Genomic DNA, 19,159 nt, shown 5'->3' on the forward strand with positions numbered 1-19,159 from the left:
CACATGTTTAAATGCTTTGTCAGGTCTTATACGTCTAAGCTTGTTGGCGCTACATAATTGAAAATAATTGTGTTATTACAGGCTACTGCCAGAAGGGTCTTCCCAGTTGTCCGACCGCAGCGCTTAGTGTAAAGAAAGGAGCTGGTAAGTACATCACATTTTAAAACGTTACAGCCACTCTCGGACGCAGTGTGTCCCACTTCATGGAATGCTGATCTGCTCACATATGGCTGTTCCCCTGATCAGCCTCCTCTAGCTGTTCATAGATGTATCATTACAGATGTATCATTACTCCTTGGGACTCTGAGTTCTGCAGCATCTCCTTCTGCTCTTGTGTATCAAGGTCTTTAAATTCAGGGAAAGTGACCGCCCCTTCGTTCAAACCCAGAGAGAATACCTCTCACCCATCCACCTTTCCAGTTCTTGACTGGCATCACCAACAACCCACACACAGCTGAAATCACTGTTTATCCAGCAGCCGGTTTGCAACACAGCCTCACGAAATAAATGTTTATTTATGAAAATATGTTTTTGACTTAACAGTAAACAAAATCAACATTTTTTGTTTTACATAGACATTACCACCAAATGCACGTCATACAATACTGTAATCATTAGCTGGACCATGAATTGAACATCACAAGCCATTGGTACATCACACTGTGATTTTTTTTTTCTGAATGTATCATATTGCACAGAATTAGAATCACGTTGTCCAGGGCTAAAAGCTTAGACTCAGACTGGATGAAACCATCATCTAGTCTGACCTCTTACCCATTGCAGGCCACAGAACCTCACCCACCCGCTCCTGTAATAGACCCCTAACCTCTGGCTGAGTTACCGAAGTCCTCAAATCTTGATTTAAAGACTTCAAATTACAGAGAATGTACCATTTACTCTAGTTCAAACCAGCAAGTGCCCCACACTGCAGAGGAAGGCAAAAAAACCCCAGTCTCTCAGGGAAAGCCAACTGTGATCTTTTACCTTTCTCCAGCTGTTGCTCAGATTTATTACCCCCTTCTCCAGCGCATCATGAAGCTCAACCTAGAGGTTTTACTGTGATTCAGCCATCTGCATGCAAACCATTTCAGATCATTTAAAATACTGGCCTGTGGATTTTGTGAATGGACTGACAAGGTGGCAAATCTTTGAGTCTTGGGCTGTGACATTCTTTATATAGTGTATGGGGTGGGGAAATTATGAACATGACATTAAAAGATTTGAGTCTGGATGTCTCTCTCTAATGACAGGAAGAAGATTGAATCTTGTAGAATAGGTCCATGAAGCCCGTTGTGGTTATAAAATCCTGCAAGATTATTCTAGCTGAGAGGCAACTGTGCTTTCCCAGCTCAGGGCAGATTGCCAAGAGCTAGTGGGCTTCACCTATGTTGCATAAATGTAGAAGACTGCAGACACTCCTCTTCCATACAGGAATGGGACCTGTTGGGTCAGCAGAGTAGAAACGCTAATGCCTCAAAATGAGCCAAGCAGCTAGTTTTGGATCATTGCATGGTTGGTAATGGTAGTCTGAAGACCATGATAGCCACAGATCATCCTGTCCAGTGCATAGAGCTAAGTACATTTCTCTTGCATGGGCCACAAGTAATGGCAGTTTGGGTTACACCTATCACTTGAGCTATCCCCTTTCCCCTCTCTGAAAACTTATTCTAGATTGTGGCAAATAAAACGGAGCTGCTAATTTTCTTCTTGCTGTATGTATGTTGATCACTGACAGTAATGTGGCGGGTGTCTGGGGATATATAGGGAAGAATGTGTTAGTGAGCTGGTATAGCCCACAGTCGGGGCTAGAAGATCAAATCAGCTTTGTGTGGGAATTCAAGTTAGGGGTCAGTCCATTGGCCTATCCAAAGCTACTGAAGACAGCCAGCTAAAGCAAATGCACCATGTTCGGCTTGGTTCTGCAGACATTGATTTTGACGATCTGAGATGATGTCTTTATATCATGAGGTTGTGACCTTGCTGCACTTTGGCATTGTGATTTGTATGTCATCTTGTTTGGCCTCTCTGTGTGAGGACTAGCCGTGAAGAACAGCCCCTGAACTCCACGAATCTGGCCTATTGTACTTATCTATTTTAGGGCCCGGGCAAGACAGGGGAACCAGGTTCAAGGTACAAGTGCTACTGATTTTCAGCACCAGTCTGTCATCAGATGCACAACTGGATACCATACGCCAGCCCCTAGAGGGATGAGACTCATTATACCTGTTCCCAAAAGAGAATATTTTAGATGCTGATTTCAATTTCGGGATGTTCAGAAACAGTGTTTTGGTTTGGTTCCTCTATAAAGATAGGGGTTGCTTTCAATCAGACCTAGGTTTGGTTTGCAGAAATCCCTTCCCCTTCCCAACGTTTTGGGGTGGTTAGAGGCAGAGTTTTGTGTGGGAGTCAAGTCTGCTTGACATCCTTAGATTTTGAATAAATAGAAAAAGCTGTATTTGTCCTGACACTCCAGTGTGTAGAGTGCTTAATTAGTAAATATACTGCTGTTTACTATATTCGTGCATCTCTTCGCTCTCCCAGGAGAGAACATGCAGCTTCCATTAATGTCAATAGGAGTAATATGTATGAGTAACAAGGGAGGAATAGATCTCCTATGTGACTATCTCAGAATATTATTATTCAGCATTGCAGAAAGCCTGGAAATAAATCACCATGCTTTGGAATTGGATTTCTGATAAAAGAATTGAGAGTAAACCTGAAACAGATAAAGCCCAAGGACTGTGCAATACAGTTACACGCTTTGAAAGGAAAGGTACAATAGTATTTAGACTCGCAATGTGTTTGTGCGGGGGCAAGAGGTCCCCATGTCTCTTTCATGAGCTCTTCAATTAGCTTAGAAGATTTACATGCCAATATCCCTATCTCATTGCACAAGAGGGTCCTCGGAGCTAGCTAACTTGTTGCATACATGTACGTACGTCTTATTTATTTCTAATAGACGTGGACCTGAACCAAAAGCCGAACTCCAGATCCTAATTCTTCAGAGTCTCTACAACAGGCTGAGGCCAACCCCCTAATTCAAATAACCTTGCATTTTTGGGAAATTTTGGCTCTGGACTCCCTCTAGCTTTTAACTATGCCTATTTTATACTGAACACTTTGGTTTTTACTAACCCACTCTCCACCAAATAGAAAGAAATACCTTTGGTGGCTTAGTCTTTGGAAATGTCCTAGTCATTGGGCCAGATCCTGAGCTGGTATAAATGCTTGAGGCTCCATTGAAGTCACTTGCATTATACCCATTTACACCACATGAGCATCCTGGCCCACTTTATTTCAAGAGACAGATAAAATGATTTTTCGAATGATCAGTTGAATGCTATATGAGGCCTCATTTTAAGATTCTGAGCCTGCAGCCTGCATATAGTTCACACACATGTTAATAAGAATGACCCCCTGATCTAACCTTGTAAACCATTCAAAACTCTTTGTAAACAATTACAGCATACAGATATTGATGATTGTGTATTCCATCACTTTTAATTTCACCACAAAAACTGTAACATTACTTACTACTTTCTCACTGAGTTATTACTTCAAGTAAAAACACTTAGGTATAAACAGAGTTGCTTGTAAAGTTGAACAAGTATGAACAAGAAGTATCTTATGTTGTGAACTATGGTGACTTCATTATCCCGATGCATGTCCTTAGGACTCTCCCATGTTTAACATCTAGTGTTGGTTGTAAACTTACTGTAAGTAGGCCATTGATAAAAGAAAACAATAATTCTTGTTCTCCCTGTGTGCCTTGTAAGTATGGAACGACTATAGCATAAAGCATGCAGGAATGTAGGCTGGTTAGGTGTGTATTTGGATTTTTTAAGGTCAACCTGTAGGTACCGGCCCAGCACAAATTTTGTGTATATAATATTGGGAGTACAAGCCAAATCTTGCTTGCCTTACTCATGTATGTACTCACGTAGAGCTTTACTTTGAATCATGTGGTTTTACTTTGATTTGACATTTCTGTTGGGGCTGCTTGTCTGAATAAGTCAACCAGCGTTTCGCTCTGAACTGTCATAAAAATGAACTCCTGCTTTTACAGCACCTTCTTCTTTATATATTGGCAGTGCAGCTCTGATAAATTTTGCAAAAAAAGGATATTATCCAACATCCAGTTAAAAACCTTTGATAAGATCAATTCCACAGAACTTTGTCAGAGCAAAAACTCATTGCTTGCATCATAAACTACATTGCTACTATCCCACTAAGGCATTTCCATTCACTGGGCTTATGCTGTGCATTGGGTACTTAAATGTTGTACGACAGCATGATACCAAATGGTGTAGATATAGGGTCAGACTCCAAGCAGTGGGTCTGAAGTCTGCATGCAAAAAAAATAAAAAATCTTCTCCTTCGTCTGTGACCCTTCCTTTTCCCCACATCATGCAAGCTACTAGAAAATGGTCTGAAGAATAAGGCAGCAGCAGTGGGAAAAGGAGTTTGAGCTCTTGTCCCACAAGACGGGAAGCATGAGAGATCGTCTCAACCAGGACTTGGATGAAAGGAGACGTTAATAATATACAGGAGGTGGTACTGTAGCAAGGGTATACATGAAGTGTGGCACCCTATAACCTTATACGGTCATCACAATAAAGAATGGCAGGCTGATATGTCCTGCTTGGCAGAATGTAGACTAAAAAAGGATAGGGTGGCTTTTGCTAGTTCTACCTAGCAACAACCATGAGAGAAATCTGTGGACTTATTACTGGTATCCTTACTTACATTAAATAAAGGTATTTCTGCCATCAATGAAAACAGTTTGGGATGGGGATTTATTTAACAGCTGTATCTTCCTGCGGTCAGTTCACAGGCTGCATAATAAAGTACCTCCCAAATGTAATCTCTGTCTTAATTCCATACATTTCAGGGGATTTAACCAAAGGATAGGCAGTCCCTTCCCCTACCCCACAGTTAGCCCCACCCATGTATCTGCAAGGTATTTCAGTCTCTTACAACAAATCAGAGTTTTTCAAGTTTTTCAAGTTTTTCAAGGTATATTGCAACTACAGCAGAACCTCAGAGTTATGAACACCTCAGGAATGGAGGTTGTTCGTAACTCTGAAACATTCGTAACTCTGAACAAAACGTTCTGGTGGTTCTTTCAAAAGTTTACAACGGAACGTTGACTCAATGGAGCTTTGAAACTACTCTATGCAGAAGGAAAATGCTGATTTCCCTTTATTATAGTAGTTTACATTTAAGACAGTACTATACTGTATTTTGTTTGGGGGGGGGGGGTTTCTGGCCTATGCTGCTGCCTGATTGCGTCCTTTCAGTTCCAAATGAGATGTGGTTGACCAGTCAGTTCGTAACTCTGAGGTTCTTCTGTAATGGTATTGAAATGCAAAGCATACACTGGAAAGCATCTTCCACAATAGACATATACCACTTCCTTTTTAGTAGGTTTTGTTTGTAAATGTGTTAGACATTCCTTGTACCTTTCAGTTACACAGTACATTTGTGTTAGATGACACATGGTATTCTTTCCTGTTAGCCCTTATTCCATGCTTATTTACAAAATTACTTTCCACTGGCATTGTTAAGCCTACATCTGACTATATGCACTATCTACTGCTATCTCTCTCATTATCCATAGTCTAGCCCTACCTGCACACTTACGAGGTTTCACTCATTCAAAAGATGCTTTTTGCCATCTCTACTGTCCAATCGCAATTGCATGTGTCGGAGACAAACATCTCTTGGCACTCTGAAGATCTTGCTGTTCTGGTGTCCCAAATGAAGCAGAGTCAGGTCTGGTCAGCAGTTAACTGGGAAACATCCAGGGAAAACCCAGGCCATGTTTTGAGAGGCTGGGAAGTGTGCACTGCTGAAGGCCTGTTTGCAAACTATATTTATTTCCTGATGATTAGGGCTAACAAAGACATTTTGTTTCTTGCTGTATTTCCCTTTATATATGAAGAATAATTTGGTGGGTGTTGAGGGGGGGGGTTAAAAAAGGAAGAATGTATCAGTGAATTTGGTATTGTGCGTCTCTTGGACTATCCAGACAATGATAGAAGCCACAAACCCCATGTAGAACTTTAACCAAAGGCATTTCCAAGCTCTAGAGTGTCGAATTAGCTTTGTGTAGGAATTAGAGTGAGGACAATGGATTGAGGTGTATCTGAAACCCCCAGAGCCAACCAGCTAGAGCAAACACCCAAGCTTCGGCTTGGTTCTGCAGTCATAGATCTCGATGATCTGAGATGAAGTCTTTGCATCATGAGGTTGAGTCTAGGAGACCCAGATGAAATCAAAGGTTGTGCTAGAACCTTTTCAGGGGTAAGAGCAAAAGAAGCTGAACATGTCACATGGTCAATTTTAACTTGAATCCAGTAAACAATGCTGGACTACACTACAAATAGAATCCTCAGAAGGAGGAGGAATATACTTTGACAGAAAGTTGAGCAGTGGAGAATAAAAAGAAAGGCATGGTAGCAATAAACCTCAAGAGCTCCATCTTTCCTTCACCTAAAAGGAACTGAAATCCTCCGTGTTTAACACACCACATGCAAGAGAAGCAGCCTTGCTGTCGCGTAGCCTACTAAGCTAGTGGAGGTGGACGCACATTTCGTATTGGTTGGTTCGTAAGTCACCAGCTCTATCTTCCTCTTTTGATACCATTTCTCCATTTTGTTAATCAGCAACAAGTGAATGGCAAGTAAGGGAGGAGGTAGGACAACAAAAATAGTGGGGAAAGCAGATGGAAAAAGCCCCCTCCCCCCCAGTGGAAATCTATATTGCATTCAGACACTGATCAATGGCAGAGCATAGCTTGAGAATGAACAGCATCACTGCAGGCCAGGTTCTGATACCTACCAATGCTGTATCCTAAATTAAGATCTGCTTTCAGTGAACAGCATCTGTTAAGCATTCAGCCCAGCAAACGACTGCAAGATCCCATAGAGAGAGAAGATATTGTCAGTGTTAACTGGTGTAATTACATTGGGTCAGACAGGCACACTGTTGAGAGGTGGCTACTGTCACAACCAAGGCATAGCATCCTAATCAGGAAAAGGTGAATACAGGCACACCTGGATATATGGTTAATGGAGACCTGGGGCATAGGTATATGCAATATTTTCTGACCCTTGCTCGGTTGGATGGCAGCTTAGGAGAGCGTGTTGGAATAGAAGCTGAAGCTCTCGGAGATGGTTTTAGAGTCACTGCGGGAGGAGCCGTTGGATGTCATATCCACGGACAGGCGCTTAATTTTGTTGCTCTCTTCAATGTCTTCCTCAGTGTTACCGGTGACGGAGGATACAGTTGTCTCCATCCGGCTGACCTTGTACATGCTGCTCTGGGTCTGGAGGTACCTGGCAGACTTCATTTCCAGCCCTTCATATTCCCTAGCACTGATGAAAGGGCACCACCGGAAAGCGTGCTTAAAGCCAATGCGGAATCTGAGGAGACAGCCAAGTGCAGGGATGTTAGGCCCAGCATGTGCTGAGCTGGTTTCAGAATGTTTTCAATGCAATCCATAGGAGGAGACCTCCAGCATATGCACTGATGCAAGAAGTGTGACCAACTCTCAAACCTTAATACCCCTATGGTCCAGTATTCTGTTCACTAGACCACACTGCCGCATTCTGTTCCCATCTCTGTTGCTGACTCACCATGTGACCTTTAAGTCTTTACCCTTCTGTAAAGTGGGCATTGGGATTTCAGAGAATCCTAGAAATGTCGGGTTGGAAGGGACCTCGAGAGGTCATCTAGTCCAGCCCCCCTGCACTGAGGCACTTTGAAGTAAACCTAGGCTATCCTGGACAGGTGTTCGTCCAACCTGTTCTTAAAAGCGGCCAATGATGGGGATTCCACAAGTTCCCTTGGAAGCCTGTTCCGGCACTTAACTACCCTTTGAATTAGAAAGCTTTTCCTAATATCTAACTTAAATATTCCTCATTGAAGATTAAGCCCATTACTTCTTGCCCTACCTTTAGTGGATGTGGAGAACAACTGATCACTGTCCTCTTTACAACAGCCCTTAGCATATTTGAAGACTGTTATCAGGTCCCACCCCCAGTCTGCTTTCCTCAAGGCTAAACATGAAAGGTTAGAAAAACTGGGCCTTGTAGTTCAAGTTTTCTAAACCTCTTGTCTGGACTCTTTCTGTCTCTCTGTGCAGTTCACCCACATCTTTCCTAAAGTGTGGTGCCCAGAACTGGACACAGTACTCCAGTTGAGGTCTCATCAGTGCCAAGCAGACCCGGACAATTCTCCTGTGTCTTACATGTGACACTCACTCCTGTTGATATACCCCAGAATGACATTAGTCTTTTTAGTAACCGGTTCACATTGCAGACTCTTATTTGTGATCTATTATAACTCCCAGATCCTTCTAAGATGTACAAGTGCCTAGCCAGTTATTCCCCACTTCGTAGTTTTCTGTCCATTGTAAAAGCACTTTGAGATCTTTTGGATGCCAAGTGCTACATAAGAACTAGGTATTATCATACAACACTTTTTAATCCAGGATCTAAAAGCTCTTCTTAAGTATTCTTCATTTTGGTGCTTAATAAATAATCATTCCAGTGAATACAACAATCAGTACTATGCTCCCATTTCCAGTAGGCGAACAGAGATATCAAACTTCCCCCAGCATCACAACACAAGTTAATGGCAAAACTGAGAACAGTATCTTGTGCTGTGATCCCTAATCCATCCCAGTGTAACCACTGGACTGCACTGCCAACAGTCAATCAACCATCACTACCTTGCTATTATACTTGGTAAACGAGAGAGGCTTACCAAACTCTTTTGCAGTTGGGGCATATAACTGACAAATTTACTCAAACAAGTTTTGATTTACCCAGTCCCTCTTTGCATTCCAAGTTCTTATTTCCAAGGGTAGAACTCTTGATGGCTTTTATGCATCTGTTTATGTAGTAATACTGATTAAGGGCTTTAGCAATGTTTTGTGTGTTTCTCACCAAGTTTAGATTGGAAATTCTTGGGTGCCGGAAGTGTGCCGTACTCAATTCTGCATGAACCGATGACGTTATATACAAGTTAAACTGAAAATCTTACTCCATCCAAATACCCACTGGAGCCAGGGGAGTTTGACAGACTAGACACTTCAGGATTGGCCCAGTTTTATAATCTTGTATGTGCTAGAACAGTAACAATTTTATTTAAATGCACATACATGTGTCTTTATATAAAGCAGGGATCATAGCTATGGTGGGAGGGTAGGACTGGTATAATCTATTAACCCAGAGGCTGCCACTCATGCCATGGTGATGGGTCCCTTTACAAATACAGACCCAGATGGGCAGAAAGAGGGTATCTCATTCCAGGCATACTGCTGCTTCTGCTCTCTGGGCATGGATTAGAGCCTTCTGATATTTGTTGGTATTTTTGCAAAATATTTCAAAACTGCATTGCTTTGTTTTGAAATTTTAGGAATTAAGGTTTGCCTAAAGACTGTTTGACAGGAAAAGGTTTCATTTTGAATGTTGGGGTTGCCCCCTTTAACTTTTCTTCCTCCTCCTTGACCCTGGAAAAGTAGGGGATAAGGGAGAGAAAGTGGGGAACAGCCAAGCACCTTTTCACCCCCATGGAGAAAAATGGAAAGTGTTTCCTTTTAAAGGAAAAACACATTGTCGAAATGAGAACTTATTTCATGCTGAACTTTTTTCATTTAAGAAAATACAAGCTGACCATCATTAAAGCGATTTGAGTATGCCTTTTTTTGGTAACTGAATAAAGATTGGATATATCCCAGCTCTAGCAGGGATTTTCATCTAGCTAAAATGGGGAGGACCATTATTCTCCACTAGACTGCACTATCGGATCCCAGAGGAGCTATTAGAAATATATACTCTGGTGAGTCTGATCTACAATCTGCTGTTGCCCTATTGACAAGGGAAAACTGTCCTGGAAATAGCTTGGAGTTTTTATTTGACTTTGGCTGCCTAAAGCCTTGGAAAATATAACACCTGATTATTCAGAGGTGCTTAATACCTGCAGTTCCCATTGACTGCCGATGAAGATGTAGGAGCTCAGTACTTGGGAAAATCAGCCCCTTAATTTAAGAAACTGGTAGTGAGAAGCCCTGGTGTAGCTGTTAATTTGGTACACTCCAGCTGTAGGAAAAGGAGGGATAGCTCAGTGGTTTGAGCATTGGCCTGCTAAACCCAGGGTTGTGAGTTCAATCCTTGAGGGGGCCATTTGGGATCTGGGGCAAAAATTGGGGATTGGTCCTGCTTTGAGCAGGGGGTTGGACTAGATGACCTCCTGAGGTCCCTTCCAACCCTGATATTCTATGATTCTATGAAAACCCAAACAATTTGCTGAGTAATTTGAACAGCCACCCCTGATGTGTTGGCTCCCTGCTAAGCTGCAACTCACCACCATGTCTAGGGTCCTCTTCTGTACCCAACCCATCCCCACATCTCCCCTTTATTGCACTCAGTCAAGCTCATAACTCACCTGTCATTGAGGCAGCAGTAGATGATTGGATTATACATGGTGGAGCTCATGGCCAGCCACATTACTGTTAAATAGACCTGCTGGATAAACTTCTCCTGGTACCAGTCGGGGTTAAAAAAATGCAGGAGGAAGTAGACGTGGTAGGGCAGCCAGCAGACTGCGAACGTGCACACCACAACGATCATCATCTTCACCACCTGTACACGAGAGAGAGAGACCTGGTTATAGAAGTTTACGCTATACCCTTTGAGCAAAGCGTACCAAACAGAACTGAAGCCAGCGTGATCAACTAGGGGGAGAATGGCGGGGTGGCCATCCTGGGACGAGCAGTCCTCTGTTTATCCACAGAAAAACAGATCGGCAAGGCAGACTTGTGCTCCATATGCTTCAACTCTGCCCTGGAAAGGACCGCTTCAAGGAGTAAGTTGTGGTCTTCTTCCTTCCTTCAACCCTTGGTCTTTCTATTGTGATTTTCAACCAGGGGAGGCAATTATTTCTGTTGTGAGAGTGGTGGGGGCTTTGGATCCGTGTCTTTAGGAAATGGATTGAACCCAAACATATTCTCCTCACCCCGCCCTATATCAATGACTTTGGGCCACTGCTGTCTGGGGCTAGATTTGAAATGGCGGCTCTGTCCCGAGCAGGATCCCATTACCAGTTATCTGAGCCACCCAGTCTCTCCAAAATACAACGCACGCCTTAATTTCAGTTTGGTATCCAAGCACTCAATGCCACATTGTTAAAAATGTACCCCTCCTATTTTGGTGCCGGAGTTTTTGGGTCTCCAGCTGGCATCTTGTTGGACCTGATTTTTCAAAGGAGCTGAGCAACTGCCGCTCCTATTGATTTCATCTGTACTATACACCAAGGCATCCAAAGTTGGTGGCCACTGTTGAGAAATTTGACCACTGTGTATATGCTACGTTCCATTTAAAGAATGCCTGAGAGAGAGTGAATTAACCATAGACTCCAAGTCTGTTCAATTGCCTTTGCACACCCACTTCCCAATTATTCTGCCATGAGGCTGGAAAGTTGCTTACCTTTCGCTTGGCAGACACTTGCTCGTGGTAGCGGTCAGAAGAATCACCGGGTATCTCACTAGCCCACAGAGTGATGCCAACCACCGTGTAGGCGCATCCTATCACCAGGAGCGGCAAGAAGTAGATCAGCACGGTCACACAGAATTGATACCTGAAAGTTTGTCCCGGTAAAATGCGGTTGAGTGCACAGGAAAACAGGCAAGATATTTGGGGTCTGATTCTCGGGCGCGCTGAGCACCAGCAGTCCTCATTGACATAAGCAGGATTTGTGAGTGCTCAGTACTTCTGGCAAGTCTGGTCGTTGGATTTCAGCAAAGCATTCGACACCCTTACGAAAGCGTGGTGTAGCGGGGCAGTCGCCCTGCTCTGCCCCTGAAGGGGTTAAAAACAGCCCGGGGGAGCCAATCGGAAAAGGCTGGGAGGCAGCCAATCAGGGCCAGGTTGGGCCCTATAAAAGAACTGCAGGGCCAGAAGGCAGGGCAGTCTCTTTCCAGCCCTGGAGGGAGAGGGCCTAGCTGCTGGGGAACATATGGTACCTGAAGCAGGCAGTGCTGGGGAAAAGGGCAAGAGGAGTTTGGAAACTCCAGCCTGGCAACTCCCCAGGCTGAGGCCTTGGTCAAGTCCTAAACAGGTACTGGGGCTGCAGAGGTGCAGCCCAGGGACAGGAAGAGGCAGCCGGTCCAACCCCCTTGCCAGTGATGAGTGGCCATTACAGACTGCAGTCTGCCCCAGGGAAAGGGGGCTGGATGACGACTGGCAGTAGCCACTGAGGCAAGGTGGGCATAGAGGGCTGGGGGTTCTCCTGGGAGGGGAGACCCAGAGCTTGGCGGTACTGCTGGGGCAGAACCCCGAGATAAAGGGCACCAGGGTCCAGGAGGGACACGGGGCCAGTAGCAAGCAAGACACCAGCCTGCAGAGGGCGCGCCGTACGCTGGAAAAAGGGCTAATTCCCGGACGACCAGCAGGAGGCGCCACACCGGTGAATCTTCGACTTCGCTACACGTTGCAGGAAAAATGTTAAGGCTATGTGGCAGGGTAGTACCCAGCTCGCTGAGCTAATTGACTGACCGGAGAAGTTTGCAGGCTTCACTGGAATCCGTTAACCTACTGGGATAGGGATTGTTGACGTTTGTGGGGCAATGATTAGGCTAATGAGGTATTTAGACCAATAAGTGGGAAATCTAATTGGCAGGAACAGGAAGTAAGGGGGAGCTCAGAGAGTCAGGTGGGTGTAGTAGAGAACGCTGGGTGCCAGGCTTCTCCTGACACATGCCTGTACTGGGTTCTGCAGTGCCTGGAATCTGAAGGTGAAAGGTAGACACGGGGAAAAGGAACAGGCGGTGTGTATGTTGTGAGTTAGAGACGACCCAAATGGGCCAGGCAGCGTGGCACACTGGGTAGCTGAGGGAGTGCTCTGTGACAGCCTAGTTTAAACTACCTGTTAGTTTGCTTCCTCCACCTGTTGGATCTTTTCATACACCTTGAAGGCTGGGCTTTTCAAAAGGGCTCGAGAGAATTAGGCCTCCAATTCCCACTGAAATCCAATGCCCTTTTGACAATCCCAGACACGCATTCTTTGGGATGGAGGCTGCCTCCTTACTTAATTTCTGTGCTTGGGGCCACTACATGTGAGTAGTCTACAAGTCAATTTAGTCTCCAGAGTGCAGTCAATTTCTGTTCTCAGCTGCAGCTAATCTCAAAACCTCCTGAATTCTATTATTGTTGGGGCATCCTCCTGAGAAGTGATTTTTGTTTTTAGGCAGTGAATCATGAGTGTGGCTGAGCTGTTTCTGGAGCTGACACTGCTTCATGTTGTCATCATTTTATTGAAGAGAGATCCTATTATCCCATATAAATAAAGGGCTTCGCACCCCAGCCAGCTATCAATCAGGCCATATTCATCCCTGATGGGAACACACACAGAGCCAGCCTGAATAAGCAGCTGTCCGGAAAGGAGATCGCCATCCCCGTGCATGCTATCGTTCTTGCTGTCGAAATGTTACAAATGGCTTCCGTGTAAACATTTTAGTGAGCTCACAAGCAGAACTGGAATGTTGCTGTCTATCTTGAGTTTCCCATGGAAGCAATGCCATGTTCCGTGCTGAACTGAGTTGCTGTGTTTTAGTTTCAGAGGAACAGCCGTGTTAGTCTGTATTCGCAAAAAGAAAAGGAGTACTTGTGGCACCTTAGAGACTAACCAATTTATTTGAGCATGAGCTTTCGTGAGCTACAGCTCACTTCATCAGATGCATACCGTGGAAACTGCAGCAGACTTTATATACACACAGAGAATATGAAACAATATCTCCTCCCACCCCACTGGAAAACCTGGATTTGTGCTGGAAATGGCCCACCTGTTGATCACTTTAGATAAGCTATTACCAGCAGGACAGTGGGGTGGGAGGAGGTATTGTTTCATATTCTCTGTGTGTATATAAAGTCTGCTGCAGTTTCCACGGTATGCATCTGATGAAGTGAGCTGTAGCTCACGAAAGCTCATGCTCAAATAAATTGGTTAGTCTCTAAGGTGCCACAAGTACTCCTTTTCTTTTTGTGTTTTAGTTGTGACTGACATTAGCACCTTTCCAAGAAAAAGGAAAGCATGCACTTTACAAACTGTGTTCTAATTGGACACGGCACTTCTTCCCCTAGAATGTAGAATCCTACTTGTCTTTGCACCTTCCTCCATACAAAACCTTCTTCCTGAAGCCCCATTCTCTGATCCAGTCTACCAGAGTTCCCCTTCAGGCCCTTAGGGAATTCTAGTATTTCAAAATCTGGTTTTGTCCCAAATCGGAACAAAGTAAAAAATCTCAATTTTTTTTTTCTTTTCAAAATGAAATATTCCAAAAAGTTTTGCATTGACTGACATTTTCATTTTGATGTTTATAATGAATAAAGTCAAAATGTAATGTATCATAAGCAAAACAAAACAAATCATTGACTTCTCATGAAAATGTTGATAAAATGATGCATTCCCGTGAAACATTTTGGTTGTGTGGTATCAGCATTTTCCAACAGAAAACGGTTCCATTGGAAAAAAATTTGACCAGCTCTACCTCTTACGGAAAGCCTATAAAGCCCATTCCTCACCCAGCCTTCCCTACACAGAGGTTTAGCTAATCCACAGATGCCCTCAAAACACTGTACGTTCCAAATTTGAAATAAGTTTTGAAAACATGGCCCCAGGCTTTGACTTATTCTCATCTACATTCCTTTATCAACTGAGACTGGAAGAAGTACACCATTGAGAACTCACCTACCTAGGAGGGACTGAGCTAGTTATCAATTCACTTGAAACAAAATGCCGTGGTTTCTTTAGGCCAAGCTTGGTATAAAGAGAAATAAACACTGAACTATAGGAGAACTCAGTGTAGAGATAGGTTTAACATTATTCTTTGTTACAGTAGCAACCAGCATTGGTACTTCATTGTGCTAGGTGCTGTACATACACATGGTAAGATGTAGCCCTGGTCCTGAAGAGCTTATGATCTAAATACATATCAGGTAGAAAGGAAGACTTACCCCCATTTTACAGATAGGGAACTGAGGTATAGAGATACCAAGTGACTTACTCAAGGCCATATAAGAGCCAGGAACTGAATCCACGTTTCCTGAACTGCAGTCCAGTGTCTTAATCACAAGATCATGCTTCCTCTGTCTGACATTGAGGAAAAGTCAACCAGCTTTTTTTTTTTTTTAAACCTGTTAGTAATCTGTAACCACCTGATTGCTGTGTATCCCCAAACCCTGGGGAAATTCAGATCTGTACTTTGCTGCTGGGGGTGAAATTTTCAGAAGTGCTTATGCTAATTAGGAGCCTGTGGTATACTGAGGACTAGGTTGGAGCTGCAAGCTTTAAAGGCAGAGGGTTTTCCTGTTCCTGCTTGAAGCCTCAGGGGCTCTGTAGGGAAGCATGCAATTATCAAAGGCAGTCTTCAGAAAAGCCAGCCTAGAGTAAGACTGGGTTAGTTGTGGCTCTCTGATTTAAGGAGCAGCCTGTTTCGTCTCTCTCTGTTTTGGGGTTCTTGTGTTCTTGGGTTCTGAATTCCAAGAAATAAAGTAGTGTTACGTTGCAACCTTCCAGCAAGAGTATTTTTGTATCTAACTTCTCTGTGTGTATGTCATGAATGTGACAGAGCTTTTATGCCCCATTTTCAAAAATTACGTAGGAAAATTTTGCTTCTGGTTCCTCTTCTAGGTTACAGTTGGTGTGAGATGTTTCTCCCCACAAGAGTTTCCCAGATGCTCTGCTGCATTTACAACAGTTGCAGTTTCCTGCCTTCTAAGTTTACATTGTTCCTCTCCTGCCTTCAAGGGCAAAACCATATATTTGGACAGCAAAGATATTGGAATCCAAAAAACAAAACAGATGAAGGCTCCCTGGAAGCTGCTGTCCAGTTCAAGCATTTCTCCAGTATCTATTGCCTCATTTACATTGTCCTTTCCTGGTCTTGGATGGTGAAATGAGACTTCAGCTTTTGGAAACCAGATATCACTTTAGCTCTTGTCACTCACTGTGTTTGGTATCCAAACACGATCTGATGATTACCAAGTGCATTACAAGTATTAAATCTCTCAGCACTCCTCTCAAGTAGCATTGGTTATGTTAGATCCGTTATACTACTGGAAACAGGCACCAGGAAGGATTAAGGATAAGTGCCTCACTCAGGTGTGTATGATTTCCACTGGGTGTTAGTGGGAGCCATGCACAGGTATCCAGGGGTAGGGTACAGCTCTGCGAGTTGCCTTCAAGTCTCACCATACAGCAATCCTTTGGCAAAGCTAACAGAGCCAGAAGTGCCCACTCCCGGTCTGACTCTAACCACTAAAAGGCACATTGCCCTTAGTTCAGTTACTCAATGCATGTCAGGAGAAAATCTATGGAAGTTGAACTTGCTGTTTTTAAGTCAGTTTAAAAATCAGGTCCGTTGGGGCAAGTAATGACCTCGGCTACAATGGTGTAAATCCAGAGAGGTTAGTCGCTCTGGTGTAATGCATGGCTGAAAGGCACTCGGATACAGCAGCAATGAGCACGTGCTAAGCACCTATATAGAATGGGATAGAGAACTCTCTTTACAGCAGGAGATTTAATCAAGGGGAGGATGTTCCAAAGTGCCTAGATGGTGCGGGAGTGGAAGTCCCATTGAAAGTCAATGAATTTTAGGCTCTTCTGAAACCTGCAGCAGGGTAATTCATGGGATTTGGGCCTATTCCAGGTTGATAAATGTAATGGTTTGTTTTTTTTTAAAGCCGTGTACTTAACCACTCCATCTGAAAACAAAGAGGCTCCTCTGACTGCCCTTTCACTCAATCTTTGTGTAAAAGCATCGGCTTTTTCCTGAGGGTACGGAAATGGCAACATAAAATTACCTCATCTAAAAAATGGTGTATTTCTATGGTCGCTGTTGCTTCAAAGGATTTCCAGCACCCCCATTCCCAACCCCCCCCAATACATTAGCAGTTCCAGGAAGGCAATAGATCACGAAAGCAAAGCTAGAAGCGCCCTCTAGTGGCTGAAGACTCATCATTGCAGGCCTGCACTGTGATCGCAGCCCTGGGCGAATAAGAATTTATTTTGTACAAGATTGCAACCCTAAAAAAACAACTCCATTGCAAAACATGACGAGATTGGCCTGACGCCCTCAGTTGCGAATCCAGGTGGGCAATTCAAAGTGCCCCATCAAAATTATAAGTAAAATTAAATAGACATGAGCTCACTTGATGGCAGTTCAGTGGCTGACATGAAATGAGTTGGATGTCTCTGCCCAGTTTATATTTTGGGGGTCCTGATCAAGTTCTTAATGGGTGAGTATCTGTGTCACCAAGGCCACCTTCCCAACCGCACATCTAAGCAGGAGGCACGTGGATCAGCTGGGAAAAATGGGGAAAGCTTGTAACGATACATGTGCATTAGTCTCTGGGGGGGGGGGGGGTGTCGTAGAATCTCAGGGTTGGAAGGGACCTCAGGAGGTCATCTAGTCCAACCCCCTGCTCAAAGCAGGACCAATCCCCAATTTTTGCCCCAGATCCCAAATGGTCCCCTCAAGGATTGAACTCACAACCCTGGGTTTAGCGGGCCAATGCTCAAGCCACTGAGCTATCCCCACCCCTCAATGGCACATCTGTTGCCAGGAGCAATTGACTTGAAGAATTCAGAATGAGGGATGTGGTGCAGTGTACGGGGGGGTTGGTGCTGTACACTTAGGCCCAAGTCCTCAAAGATAATTTATGCTCCTAACTTCCATGGATTTCAATGTAAATTGGGAGCCTGAATACCTTTGCGGGTCTGGGCCTTCCTGTGCGTCTCTAAGTTTGGGGATCTGCATCTTGCTTAATACTAAAGGAGAATACATGGACAGCAGGCCTGACCCAGCTCTCACACCAGTTGGACTATATGGGCTACTTTCTGATTTACGTCGGTACAAGAGGAGAGGTTTGGGTCCACTATGTATGCAGGCTGCCTGGAGGACAGCAAACAGCTTGGGAGCATGACCACATCACGCTGTATGGTGTGATGAGACAGCAGCTTTAAGGCAGCTGCATTTCAGGTCTTCCCTGCCTCAAGGGTATTCCTGCACAACACTTGATTTGGTCCATTATAGAGACAGGAGCCAGCTCTGCAACTGCGATCGGGGCTCAGATTCTGAACCCACTCAGAGTCGGGGTGGTTCAGACCAAAGGTTTGATTTGGGCATCGTCGGGACGTTGTGGGGCTTCCTTAACATGTATGAAGCACTCTGCCGTAGGGCCTTTCATCTGATGATCTCCACAGGAAGCACTGTTACAATGACATAAAGCAGAATGCTGACTCCCCACTGATTAGGAAATGCCATAAAACAAGGCACTATGGGTAGGTCAGCAGTGCAGTCTGGGGTGTGAATGGCAGCTCGTGTAATTGGACTGCCCAGCTGTACCATAGCTAGTTCACTAAAATCAGAAGTGGGGATGCTCCCGCACGGGCTTCAGCACAGCTGTCCTAGCGAGTATGTACCTAGAGGAGACAGGCGGCTTGTGCGGCCCAAACTACAGCGTCTTCCCTGCTATTTTTAGCTAGATAGCACAGGTACATCTCCACCAGCTGCTATTCACACCCCTGGCTGCAATGTAGACTTACCTTATGGTTAGGGACACCCAGAGCGGGTGTTCCAAAATCTCAGACTGTCAGAAGTTGGGACCGGACAACAGAGAAAGGATCACTTGATACATTGCTCTGTTTTGTTCATTCCCCCTGAAGCACTTGGCTCCAGCCACTGTCAGAAGACAGGATACTGGGCTAGATGGACCGTGGGTCTGACGCAGTACAGCCGTTCTTGTGTTACCAAGGGAAGTATTCCAACAGTTGAGCAGTGAATTGTTAAAGAGGTGATTCATCATTAGAAGAACTCCAGCGTACGTGGCACAAACAGAAATAAGACAGTCTCTGCACCAAAGACCCCAGAGTCTAAAAGAGACACTATGGTGGTGGTTTTTCTCTAAATCTGAAAAGCCAGTGGAGTTGAGAGGCTGGGAGATTGGTACATCTTGGTAGTGTCAAGTAGCAAGTTGTATTGGTAATTAACTCGGAATTCCCATCTCTTCGGGTTGAGTGTGATCCCATGAATACTGTTCCAGATAGCCCAGGGTGTAATTTTTTGTCTGGCTCTGACGTATTTATTAATGTG

The 19,159-nt window shown here is 44.3% G+C and overlaps 1 protein-coding gene across 1 annotated transcript in view; it reads right to left on the minus strand.

The window, feature by feature from the left end:
• Nucleotides 1–482: 482 nt before the first annotated feature.
• LOC125626499 (substance-P receptor) overlaps nt 483–19,159 on the minus strand; it is a 98,873-nt gene continuing 80,196 nt past the window's right edge. The window contains exons 3-5 of the mRNA XM_048829541.2: nt 11,496–11,646; nt 10,456–10,652; nt 483–7,427 (exon numbers count right to left, since the gene is read on the minus strand). Of these exons, the coding sequence (XP_048685498.1) occupies nt 7,136–7,427; nt 10,456–10,652; nt 11,496–11,646 (640 nt within the window). The 3' untranslated portion in view covers nt 483–7,135. The remainder of the gene's footprint in view (nt 7,428–10,455; nt 10,653–11,495; nt 11,647–19,159) is intronic.

This window comes from Caretta caretta, chromosome 26 (genome assembly GCF_965140235.1).
Source record: "Caretta caretta isolate rCarCar2 chromosome 26, rCarCar1.hap1, whole genome shotgun sequence".
NCBI lineage: Eukaryota > Metazoa > Chordata > Testudines > Cheloniidae > Caretta > Caretta caretta.